This window comes from Lampetra fluviatilis, chromosome 1 (genome assembly GCF_964198595.1).
Source record: "Lampetra fluviatilis chromosome 1, kcLamFluv1.1, whole genome shotgun sequence".
In the NCBI taxonomy this organism is placed as follows: Eukaryota; Metazoa; Chordata; class Hyperoartia; order Petromyzontiformes; family Petromyzontidae; genus Lampetra; species Lampetra fluviatilis.
Genome location: NC_136275.1, coordinates 2,654,321 through 2,667,031, shown reverse-complemented (window position 1 = coordinate 2,667,031; position 12,711 = coordinate 2,654,321). Strand labels below are relative to the sequence as shown.

Genomic DNA, 12,711 nt, shown 5'->3' with positions numbered 1-12,711 from the left:
TAAGAACAATAGTTTAAAGCGATTTGAAGCATGTTTTTTTTGGGGGGGGGCAGAGCTTTGTGACGTCATATTTGAGGGGGGAATCTTACTTTTTGTGACGCCGTGTGACGATGGGGGGGGGGTGGGAGTCAAAAATCGTCCAAAATCGCGTGACGTCATTTATGTCCGGCCCCTAACTTGGCTCTGTATTTCGGCAAGCCCAAGTCGCGTGGCTTGTGTGAAGCCCACCCACACGGCATCGAGTGGGATTGACTGTGGGAACGATTACAATGCTCACATCGTTGATGGGAGAGCGGATTCCTTGTGACCCGGGGTGTGCTGGGTAATCGTCTCAGCTCCTGCTCTACAAAGGGGCTGTCGACGCCCAGAGCTAGAAGAGGTGGACAGGAAGCTGCGGCGATGCATCGCTTCTACTGATCATACTAAGCCTGATGACGATGATGAGAATTCTGTTTAACACGTGTGAGGCTTTCGCCACCAATATTATTCATAATAAACGTTTTTGGATTAGATCGCGTTATTTATAAATGTGTCGTAACCCTCCACCACCCGACACGGCCAATCAGCAAAAAAAGTGTCACGTTGACAAACGTGACACACGTTCATATTCTTAGGTTTTTTTCGGTAAAGTCACGTAGGTAAAACATTTAAATTAATAAAAGTAAAATAAAATAAATAAAAATCACGACGCTTCGGAGGCAACACAAGCTTCCGTCTTCAGGTGGAACCGTCACAGCCACGACAGCTGTATCAAGTAAGTGACACACGTTGACAAACGTGACACTGTTTTTGCTGATTGGCCGTGTCGGGTGGTGGAGGGTTACGACACATTTATTTATAAATAACGCGATCTAACCCAAAAACCTTTATTATGAATGAGTATTCTGTTGTGAGTTACAGATAGAACGTGCACAACGAACCCCGTTTTGGAATGTACCTGCCGGCGCTGGATATACACCTTCTACACCACACTACGTGCGGGGTTCGGGGTAGAGAGCGCAGAAATTGAGAGTATGAACAGATAAAATATGGGTGGACAGGAAGGCATGGAGAATTGTTGTCGTCCAACGGACAAGGGCATCGCCTGACCCCGTGGTGACCCCGGGGGTTGACGGTGGCGAGTCATGATGATGGCGGTGCTGATGGCTGTCATAATTTGTGAATCAGAATCTGTATTTGTCCCGCAGAAATCCGAAGAGCTGTGAAGCTCTTCATCACAGACGTCCAGTGCAGTGTATGGCTCCTGAAGCTTCATCAGTGGGAAGGAGGTTAACACAACGCTCGCACTCAACGGTAACCTGCCAATTAGCACGGTTGGCTACGTACGGTGCGAAAGAAGTTCAACACACATACACACATACACACCACGTGTCTATCGCCACTCAGGCACTGGGTGGTGCGCATCTCCATTGACGGTATCGAAGCAATATCGCAAGACCGTGTTTTTTGGCCCACCTCAGGCTCCTCGTTCTTTCAATAAGGCAATCCGTAAATAGAGCAATTTTATTACGTATTATGTTTGCATTACAGCCACCAATGATGCATTTGCTGTGTGTACGTACATGTGCAACGATATACATAAACAGACAACAACATTCACTTTAACACGTCGGCTTTCGCGACCAATATTATTCATAATAAGCGTTTTTGTGTTAGATCGCGTTATTTATAAATGTGTCGTAATCCTCCACCACCCGACACGACCAATCAGTAAAAAAAGTGCCACGTTGACAAAAGACAAATAGTTCACTACTTTAGCCCACCGGTGTGTTGAAGAGTGAATTCACAACATTTACAATTTTTGAGTACGACGTTTCGCTGGTAATTACATCCAACATCTTCTCGAGTTGCAAATGACACGTGGAAATAATTTGACTTATGATTGTAATACATTGCAATGTGTGTACAAAAATCTGGTTTGGAGTTTATACTCTGGTTTTTTCGGCAAAGTCACGTAAGTAAAAAATTAAAATAAATTAAATCACGACAACTTAGCGAAAGCACACCGCTTAAGTGTACTTTGAGACACAATTAAGCAGTGTGCTTTCGCTAAGTTGTCCCCACCTGAAAAAGGACGCTCGTGTTGCGTCCGAAACGTCGTGATTTAATTTATTTACATGTTTTACCCACGTGACTTTACCGAACAAACCAAAGAGTATGAATCCTTGAAGTCACGAAAACTTCAAATCTAGAATGAATTGTTTGTGAGGTCAACAATTTACAGGGTTTTTTTTTATTCAACAGAACGAGGCTATAAAATGTGGACTTTCCATGGCTGTCTCGGGGGCATCTATGGAACAAAGCTCTGTTTCATTGCTCGTTGGAGCCGGGAGACCAGTAAACGTAACATCAAACTAACACCAATTCTGGTGGCAGACACAGATCGGCTCCCCTAACCGTCTGGTGGTGGAAGCTTTTATCCAGCCACTGCCAAGTTTTAAATACAGCCACGTGTATATGTCGTGTAAACACTCATTAACTGGCCCAAATCGCATTGACATAGAGGACCGCAGAGCTTGGGCAATTGTTGGTGCCGGCTCATTACGCGGCTGCCCTTCCTGCTCGTCTGTGACTCCTCGCGCCTCTTGAGTTGTTCCCTACGACGCGTTACAAGTTGAAATCATCATGACGTCTACCTGGGCCTGGGAAACCTGAGATGAGACTGCCGTGTCCTCGAAGTGGAGTCTGATCAAGCCATCCCTGTGCATGAGAGGTCTTGCCATCGACTCCATGCCGTGAGAAATGTCAACGTCTGTCTGGGCGGTGGACACTGCAGTTGAACCCGCAGGGGAGGTTGTGATTGTGTTATTGGGCCAAGCTGCGTAGAACCCTTTACAGTGCATTCATCATGACCCCACGAAACTCAACAACGACTTTCGATTTAAAGCTTTCGTGACTGCAGGGATTCATCTTCTTGGTTCTTTCGAGAAGGCAGAGTCTCGACAGACCTGTTCTCCACCTGAAGACGGCTGCTTGCGTTGTGGCCGAAACGTCATGAGAATTATTTTATTAAGTTTTATTTTTATTATTTTATTATTTTCCTTCTACGTGACTTTACCGAAAGAACCAAGAAGATCAACAACGACTGTAGCAATTGTATAGGCGCAAGCGGAATATTTTTTTTTAAATATTAACATATATATGCAGCGGCTAGGTAGCCTTTCACGTTGAATCAAGTGAGAGCCCTTGGAGACAATACGTCTCTTTTTTTTTTAAGGCAGACCTGGAATACGAAAATGTAACAATAACACATGGCAAAATGGTGCAGAGGACATCTGCAAGGCATTTAATATAACGCGCACAATGTGCAAATCACAACTACTATCAATTTCCACACTACGAGAACTAAAACGATCATCCACGTGACAATTACATTATTACGCTCAACGCATGAAAGCAGTAAGCCTCGCTTGAAAACCTCCTTCCCAGACATCCTACCTTAAGGTGTGCATATATCGAAGATGACGTTATAAAAAAACAAAAAACGACGAAAAAGAGCTACGATTCAAGTCGATCAGACACAAGGCCGGTCCTCAGCAACCTGGGCCATCAGGACCCCTTCACTTTGGCCAATGGCTCAACCAGCATGCGCACGCAGTAGGGCGTCGCGGCCACCACGGCGACGGGCCCCAGGACGCTGCGGCAGAAGGCCACGAAGTAAAAGAGACCACCGGCCCTCTGGGGCATGGGGACGATCCACTCGAGGACGTGCACGGCCAGCAGTGACGCGGCGATGCAGCAGCCTTGAAACACCGGCGATGCCGCCGCCACCCTCTCCTCCTCCTCCTTCTCATCGCCGACCTCGGAGGAGGCTCCCGTTAGGAAGCGGTCGCGCACGTGGAGACCCAACCCCAGGCCGAAGAGCGCGCCCAGCCCCCGGGCCAGGCCGGCGAAGGGGGTCGTGTCCACGTGGACCCACTCGGCGCGGAGGCAGCGCTTGCGCGCGAGCTCCACCGACCAGTCGACGTCGACGTGGGCGAGGCGCGCGGCGCCGTCGTGAACGAGGAGGGCCACGAGCAGCAGCAGCGCGCAGACGGCGGCGTGCGCGTGCAGCCGCGCGCCGTGGATGAGGCGCACGCGGCCGAACACCTCGGCCACGATGATTCCTGGGAAGCGAGGGGGAAGGGGGCCTAAGTCAACGTCGCCGAGGAGCGGTGGGCGACGAGTGAGTATTAATTTTAATGTTTTACCTACCTGACTTTACCGAAAAAACCTAAGAATATTAATCCTTGCAGTCACGAAAGCTTCAAATCTAGAATCAATGTTCTTCACTCGTTTTCAGAGATTCATCTTCTCACGACGTCTGCTTGCGTTGCGGCCGAAATGTCGTGAGAATTATTTTATTATGTTTTATTTTTATTATTTTATTATTTCCATTCTACGTGACTTGACTGAAAGAACCAAGAAGATGAATCCCTGCAGTCACGAAAGCTTTAAATCGAAATTTACGTTTTCAGAGACTTTAGACTTTTAAAACAGTTTTTTTGCTGCGGCAGCAATTGCTCGGCAGCCACTTTGATTCGAAGTCATCGGCAATAATTACAGTTTCATCATCATCGTCGCAAACAAACGTGGCACATACGCCACACCGCTGCGTGCTTCGAAGCTCATTTTCAGAGAGGGGGTGGAGGGTCGGTCACTTTCGCCGATAAGACATCATCAGTGTGAGATTACGCCACACCGATTTGAAACCATCGTTGGGGTTTGACAGCAGCAGCACGATGGTGGTGATGATGGTGATGATGATGGTGGTGATGATGGTGGTGATGATGGTGATAATGATGGTGATGATAATGGTGGTGATGATGGTGATGATGATGGTGATGATGATGGTGGTGATGATGGTGATGATGATGGTGATGATGGTGGGGGCGTGTGTTTCACGCGTCAGGGGCCGCGGGGTCTTGCAATGTCAAGCTCTGCCGGAGAGTGTATGGGTGGATGTGTGTATGTGGAACTTCTTTCGCACCGTACGTAGCCAAACGCGCTGATCGGAGGCGCGGGGGGAGGGACGACGCAATTAAATAGAAAATGCAGTTCTAAAGAAATACGTTTTCAATCGAGATTATTTAAAAGTGCATCGTTCGAGCGGTGAGGAAGACGCAAACATTTTGTGAATGAAGCACCCCCAGTTAATCGAATGCTCGTCCTTCCGCTGACCTCAAACAGTTTACCATCCAGTGAATATATAAACAGCTCGACCCCACGAGCAATTAGCCAACCGACCACGACCAATAGCCATGCCACTGATCATAATAACTCCGTCTCTTTTGAATGGGAATAATAACAACTCATTAATAATGGCTATGACAGTGGAGTTTCAATACTTGCCTATCAGAGCCTTGCTTAAATTATTTGGCCAATAATCTTGACCTGAAGCTTTCGTGACTGCAGGAGTCCATACTCTTTGGTTCTTTCGGTTAAAGTCACGTAGGTAGAAAAATAAAACAAAATAAATCACGACGTTTCGGACGCAACACAAGCGCCCGTCTTCACCTGAAAACGTGACTTTACCGAAAGAACTAAAGAGTATGATTTGGCCAATAGTATGTTTTTGTAAATGTTGTTGTTATTATTTTTGTATCGAGCGAAAGACGTAGTTTGTAGGATATTCGCTTCCTTTCTGCGCTGCTCTCCCCTGGTGCTTCGATTCGAAAGCAGCGGGCAAACGCCGCAAACATTACCGCCCAGCAGTCCGAGGATGACTTGGTGCGGGAAGTGCGTGGCAACGAACACCCTGGAGACGCACACGTTGATCTGGATGAACCAGAAGAGCAGCCAGAGGGCAACGCGACACAGCCTGCGGGGCGATAGACACCAAACAATAAGCCTTACTCAGCAGTGAAGTATCGCTGCACACAGAGCCGTCCCTGGGCTACGGTGAATCATTGGGGCGACCGCCCTGGGCCCCGTGCTTTGGGGGGGGGGGGTGCGGCGCGCTTCGATGTCACGGCGTCAGATGTAATACTGTTTCATAATCAATGTTTTTGGGTTTAGATCGCGTTATTTATAAATGTGTCGTAAAACCCTCCACCACCCGACACGGCCAATCAGAAAAAAAAATGTCACGTTGACAAAAGATAAATAGTTCACTACTTTAGCCCACCGGTGTGTTGAAGCGTGAAACCACAACAACAATTGTAAATGTTGTGGTTTCACGCTTCAACACACCGGTGGGCTATAGTAGTGAACTATTTGTCTTTTGCCAACATGACACTTTTTTTTTTGCTGATTGGCCGTGTCGGGTGGTGGAGGGTTACGACACATTTATAAGTAACTCGATCTAACCCAAAAACATTGATTATGAATAATATTGGTCGCGAAAGCCTTCGTGTTAAACTGTAATACTGTTATCCACGCACCGCCTGTGGTCCGAGAAGGGTTTCCGCTTGGTGCACAGGTCGCTCTCCAGAGCGGCCGTCACCATCACGTACCACACGCACGCAGAGCCCATTGCGTGTCCGGATGGTGTACCTGTAACCACGGCACGAAGACACGCGCACGTTCGCGTTCCCGCGGGCATTTTGCAGCAGGCCGGATTTAATCTAGATTTTAAGTTGTCGTGACTGCAGGGATCCATATACTCTTTGGTTATTTCGGTAAAGTCACGTAGGTATAAAATAAAATAAATTAAATTAAATCACTACGTTTCGATTGCAACACAAGCAATCGTCATCAGGTGGGAAAACCACAGCAAGAAAATGTTTTGCTGAAGGCCGGCTTTGTTTGGAAATCGGACAATCGTGGACGCTGTCTCCCCGACAGACCTGGTCTTCACCTGAGGACGGCTACTTGCGTTGTGGCCGAAACGTCGTGAGAATTATTTTATTATGTTTTATTTTATTATTTTATTATTTCCATTCTACGTGACTTCACCGAAAGAACCAAGAAGATGAATCGTGAGCTCATCCCGGATTCACGCAGCAGCGTGACCGGACCAAACCCAACACGGGTTCAACTCGTGTCTGCTTTATGAATCGTCTTGGAAATGTCGCCAACGCACCCACACCAATATATACATCACGGAAACCAATTACACATGGGGCAGGGATATATAGATATATTATTTTATGTTATTGAGAATTTATTACGGCCAGCATGGCACACGAGGGTTGTTGAAGCTAGCGCCACACGTGCTTTTGTCTCACCAGTGGCGAGGATCAGACACGTTCAGGGTATACACAGGGCGAGTTTAAACACCACGTTCCTTAAATTTCGATTTAAAGCTTTCGTGACTGCAGGGATTCATCTTCTTGGTTCTTTCGGTAAAGTCACGTAGAAGGGAAATAATTTATTTTATTTTATTATGTTTTATTTTTTTATTATTTCCCTCCTACGTGACTTTACCGAAAGAACCAAGAAGATGACCACGTGCCTTCTGTCGAGGCTTTTTTTTTTTTGGGCCAAGGAATTGAACTGTGCATTGTCAGTATCGTAGCGCGATGCAAAAAAAAACTAAACAACACGGGCAGTCAGTCGCATTGTGGCGCGTTATCTACCAGCCCCCCCCCAGCCACATAGCCACGCGTCGTGCACGGCTCCTCAACACGTTCATCATCCCCCCGCACCTAGCAGGTTTGTCTACGCACGGTGCAAAAGACGTCCAGCACACACAAACATGCACAGCAGACCCAGGGAGTCTTCGAGAATTTTCTATCGCTTCTCCCGGTGTGGCGTCCTCGTGCAGGTAGCAGGTGAGAGCCCCCCCCCCTCTCCCCCCCCATACCTGGGCCGGTCTCGCAGGTGATGGGGTACTGGTTGAGATGCGGAGGAGCGGCGTCCCCGTAGTACTGCGTCTCGAGCACCCACCAGTACGGCCTCTGTCCCGAGATGACCCTGCGCACAATAAGATGTAGTCCGATTGGGGGCCGTCCATGAATGACGTCACGCGATTTTGGACGATTTTTGACCCCCCCCCCCCCTCGTCACACGGCGTCACAAAACAGTGCTTTGTAATTTTTCGATATGAAAGGCTTTCTTTACAGTATTATTCTTAAGATTATTATTCCGATATGTGTACTGTGTTAAGTAAAGAAATGCTTGGGGAATTCTGAATCAGAATCTTTATTTATCCTGGAGAAATCCGACGAGCTATGAAGCTCTTATTTTTTACAGATGTCCAGTAGATGAATATTGATATGATGGACGAATGTTAAAGTTTCGTGTGTGATACAGAGCCTAGCTAAGTACTGTATCTGAAATACAAGCGATATGAGTAGTGTTGTGAGTAGCACCTTCCAATTTCCCGGTCACTGTGTTAATTAAAATTATCACCTTATGAGAAAAATATATTCATATTGAACAACATAAAAATGTGCATTCCATCCCACTCTTGAATATGTCATCGCACAACCACTTCTAAGACCTCTTACATGTCCCATTAAGCACATCAGGATGGTGCACACCCACACATTGCCATTCCCATACAGGCGTGTGTCATACGGCATTAAAACCACTTTAGCCCCAATTGCTAAAAAAAATAAGCAGAATGAATCAGAAAACAAACGTACCGTTGAACGTGTCGTCGTTGCCTTAGAGACTGAGGCCATCACCTCGTTACTCCTTGAGAATTCGGGTTAATCACGGGCAACCGACAAAACACAAAGTTCTAACCCAGACCCGAGCGGTTCTGGCTTTGCACTGGTGCACGGCATTTGTAGCCCCCTGTGCAGCAAGGAGCGAGTTGGCAGTGGTGCGAAATCACAAATGCAAAAAAAAAACCCACACCGTATTTGCCGTTAGCATAGGAAATATATGATAGGTTGAGAGCAGTGCCGGATTAAGCTAGTGCGGGGGCGTGTAGGATATGTTATAAAGGGGCCCTAAATAAAAAAGCACGTAAATATTAAAACACACACATTTTTTACTTACATAGTCATGTAATTATATTTTTTCATTTGCTATACAGCCGGATAATACGACAAATCGCTAAACCTTAAACACCCAGTCATTCGTAAAATTTGAAGGCAGTACAGTACTATAGTAATAGAGTAAGTGCAGAATCACTGAACCGGAATTGATAGCTTGAAAGCATTTAGCGCGGGGCCATTAAAAGTGCAGGGCACGTAGCGACTACACATGTAGCTACTACATATGTAGCTACTTTTGCTACTAGGATAATCCGGTACTGGTTGACAGAATCAGAATTTTTTTTTTCTGGAGGAATCCGACGAGCTAGAAATCTATTTTACACGTTATGGTGCGATGGCAATTTTTTCAGTGTAGAGGGCACAAACATATATAGGCTCGTACTTATTTTGCACTGTGGCTCTCCCGACCAACGTAGCCGAGATTTTGAGTCGACGAACCCTTCGAGGGGCTGCGTGCTCGCTTACCCAGCCGCCTCCGCCCCACGCCCCCTTCCCGAAAGACGGCTGCCAAATGGGCGAAAACGCAAAACCGCGTCTCACCACTTGAGAATCATGTTGATCCAGTCTCCGACCACGGCAGCCCACACCAGCCTTGCGGCGACCCGTGGCGCCAGGTGGTAGCAGATGGGGAAGTAGAGCAAGTAGGCGCTGCGGATGTCGCCCAGGCTGGACATGAGGTGCATCACCTCGTGGATGCCCTCGAACCAGCCCTGGAAGAGAACCGTGACCTGCACCCCTGCGCCGCGCAGAGCGTCCATCCTGCCGGAGGAGCTGGTTGGTCAGACGGGTGCTCGAGGGAGCGTGCTTGTGCGGTGTTGCGGGGAGGACTCACGCCAGCTGCCTTACGCAACCATCGAACTCGCGACCCGTGCTTGAGCACTGCCGATGAACGAAGACGAATCGTTCAGCGTTGCGAGTCTCTTCCTCCCGCAGGTCAAGTTGCAGGCGAAGCTAATGGCACAACATAAATAAATCCTTACCGATCTAAGTGGACATTAAAACTCCCTTCACGAGCCCGCCTGGTGAAATATTGTCAAGCAAGCACTGTGGGAATGGCAGCAGCACTGGAGCGTGAATGTTGCCGACGGGGTCTCATCCAGCGGTGAACAGACAACGGCCGATGATATTGACGACGGTGAATATTTTTGTTTACGACTAAACTTTTTCTTTTTTTGCCGAACTCCCCGAGCCACCCACGACCGCGCAGCCTCGCGCTGGAGCCACCGAAGGAACCCGGCGCTCCGTCAGTGGTCTGGGTCCGAGGCTGCGCCGCGATATATGGGGACGGTGCCTCCACGCCCCCCACCCCCTCACCGATCATGGGCGCGTGGTCTTAACGAGTGGCCAAGGGCGACTCATTGAACGCGCGGATTCATCCCCGTCCGCCGCCACGCATGCCCAACTCGGCAGGGTAACCGTAGCCCGACAAATCATTCGCACATGTGCGTGCGCGCGCGCAAACATCGCATCCACAGTGCGTCTCTGTGCGCCGGTTTTTTTTCTCCTCTCTTCAAAATTAGGAGCGGCGTGTAAATAATACGGACGTGGAGTTATTGCTCATCAGCCACATGCGTGCCCGCCTTGAATGATGATTTGGCAAAAAAAAAACTGACCTTTGGGCGAATTTTATTCCAGTTGAAAAAATAAATCGTCATTGTCTCCCTGCCCCAACAAGCAAAGGGGAAAGCGCTCGTGCCCGCTGGTGGCCGTTAGTTGTGGAAATTCCACATTCCAATATTGCAGGATTATTCCAGCCACAGAACGACCACAGCATTGAAATTTAAAAATGTAACAATCATAATAGGCTGTTCGTTTCACCTGTTGCTTGTGTTGCGATCGAAACGTCGTGATCTATTGATTTTCTATCTACGTGACTTTACCGAAAGAACCAACGATTATGGATTCTTGCAGTCACGAAAGCTTCAAATCAAGATGTAACAACATTAACGATGTTACTTTGTACGAGAAATTGCACTTGTAGAAGCCATCAGGTACAAAGCGTTAGCTTTGCTCCGAAATTGACTTCACAAGTCACCGAAACACGTTCCCAATTAGCACGGCGCCAGTAATAACGAGAATCATTATATTTTGGCGGATGACGCATAACCTTGTACGACTCTTAACCTGCATGATTCCGGAGATAGACAGATCACAGTCCAGAAAGTTGGGTTATAAGCCGATCTATATTGATTTACCACCAACTCATTAGTTGGCTATATCCAGATAATCTAAATTTTCCTTCCACACCAAACGTCCTCTCTTCGGCACTGGTCAAACATCCCAGCGGTGCAGGACTTCCCCTCCTAAGACTTGAAACTCGGCGGGGAAAATCCGGCGCGACGACGCCTCCCTCTCGACGTGTTCCATCCCGCCGCCGTGGAATCTGAGCTCATTGCAAATCCTGGCTGTGGACCTGCTGTTGTGGTTTTCGTCGTCGTTCATTGCCACGCCGCGTGTGGGGCCGGCTTGTGAGCTCGTGTGACCGGTGGCCCCCTCCACACAAAACAGCGCTGGCGTTGCGTCTCTCCTGGCTCGCACATGGCTCCATTGCCGTAATCTATTCCAAAAAAGAAAGTGCCCCATTGACACGCACATTTTTTGTTGAATTGCGAATGGTGTCAACCGATCCACTGGGGGTTAATTATACTTTCTCTAATTTTGGAAGATTTAAAGCAAAGGGTGATGAAACTACCGCCCGAGCACCGGTTATGCAAGCGGGTGACAGGGGAGAGAGGGTGAAGTCGCAGGGGGGCATGTTGGGGGGGCACAGATTGTCAGCCGATTGCCAGAATGTCATTGAAATTGACAAATGAGAATGTAAATCATATTCTTAGGTTTTTTCGGTAAAGTCACGTAGGTAAAACATCAAAATTAATGAAAATAAAATAAAAACAAAAATCACGTTTCGGAGGCATCAAGTGATGCAGCTAATTCGGCTGTGACGGTCCCACCTGATGACGGAGACTTGTGTTGCCTCCGAAACGTCGTGATATTTGTTTTTATTTTATTTTCATTAATTTAGATGTTTTACCTACGTGACTTTACCGAAAAAACCTAAGAATATGATTCCTTGCAGTCACGAAAGCTTCAAATCTAGAAAGAATGTAAATCGCCAACACTTCCCGTCCTCAGTCACTAACATTACAAAGAATGTCACCCATGCTATTCCATGATTATATCCAGAAGACATTATTACTGGGAGGAACCTCCTGGTTACACCAGCTCACAGGGGATTATTCTGTCCGTCCGTCGTGCAGGGAGGGGCTGGGTGGGGAGGGTGAGGCTGGGTGGGGGGTAGGAGGGGTGGGGCTGGGTGGGGAGGGGCTGGCCACCCCGTGGTGCCCTGATAAAACTCAACGTTTAACCTGCTCACGCCGGCTTGTGCCCGCCCTCACAGTCGGGCATATTTGCGGAATACACCACGCCGCCGTTGACCCTGGCCATTGACCGAGCAACCCAACGTTCCTACCAGCTCCCTCTACAGGAATGTGTTTATAAGGTCGCACTCATTCCAAACAAAGTGCTTGCCACAAATTAATCACAATACATTTGCTGGTCTCGCAAAGGTGCAAACTCCGGTCATCCTCGCAGCGGCGGCTTTTGGCTGGCCATCGAACAAAGACGGTCACCACATCGCGCGCTTTCAGATGCGCTTCCCCAGCCGTCTGGAACGCTCTTCCTTCTGGTATGAGGAAGCCACTGGAGCTATGCACTTTTAAATCTTGATTGAAAACGAATTTCTTAACTTTGTGTTTTAGTTTGTTGTCCTTCCCCCGCACCTTCAATTAGCATGGTTGGCTACGTACGGTTCAAAGTTCAACATACATACATAGACAGCAAT

General features: G+C 47.9%; 1 protein-coding gene across 1 annotated transcript; it reads right to left on the bottom strand.

Annotated features, from left to right (window-relative positions):
* Positions 1–1,495: 1,495 nt before the first annotated feature.
* Positions 1,496–10,159, bottom strand: LOC144951665 (glucose-6-phosphatase 2-like). Its single transcript, XM_078881996.1, has 5 exons — positions 9,411–10,159; positions 7,727–7,836; positions 6,363–6,474; positions 5,685–5,800; positions 1,496–4,106 (listed from the first exon to the last, which is right to left on the bottom strand). The coding sequence occupies exons 1-5, from the start codon at positions 9,626–9,628 to the stop codon at positions 3,550–3,552; spliced, it is 1,113 nt and encodes a 370-aa protein (XP_078738122.1). The 5' UTR covers positions 9,629–10,159; the 3' UTR covers positions 1,496–3,549.
* Positions 10,160–12,711: the final 2,552 nt, after the last annotated feature.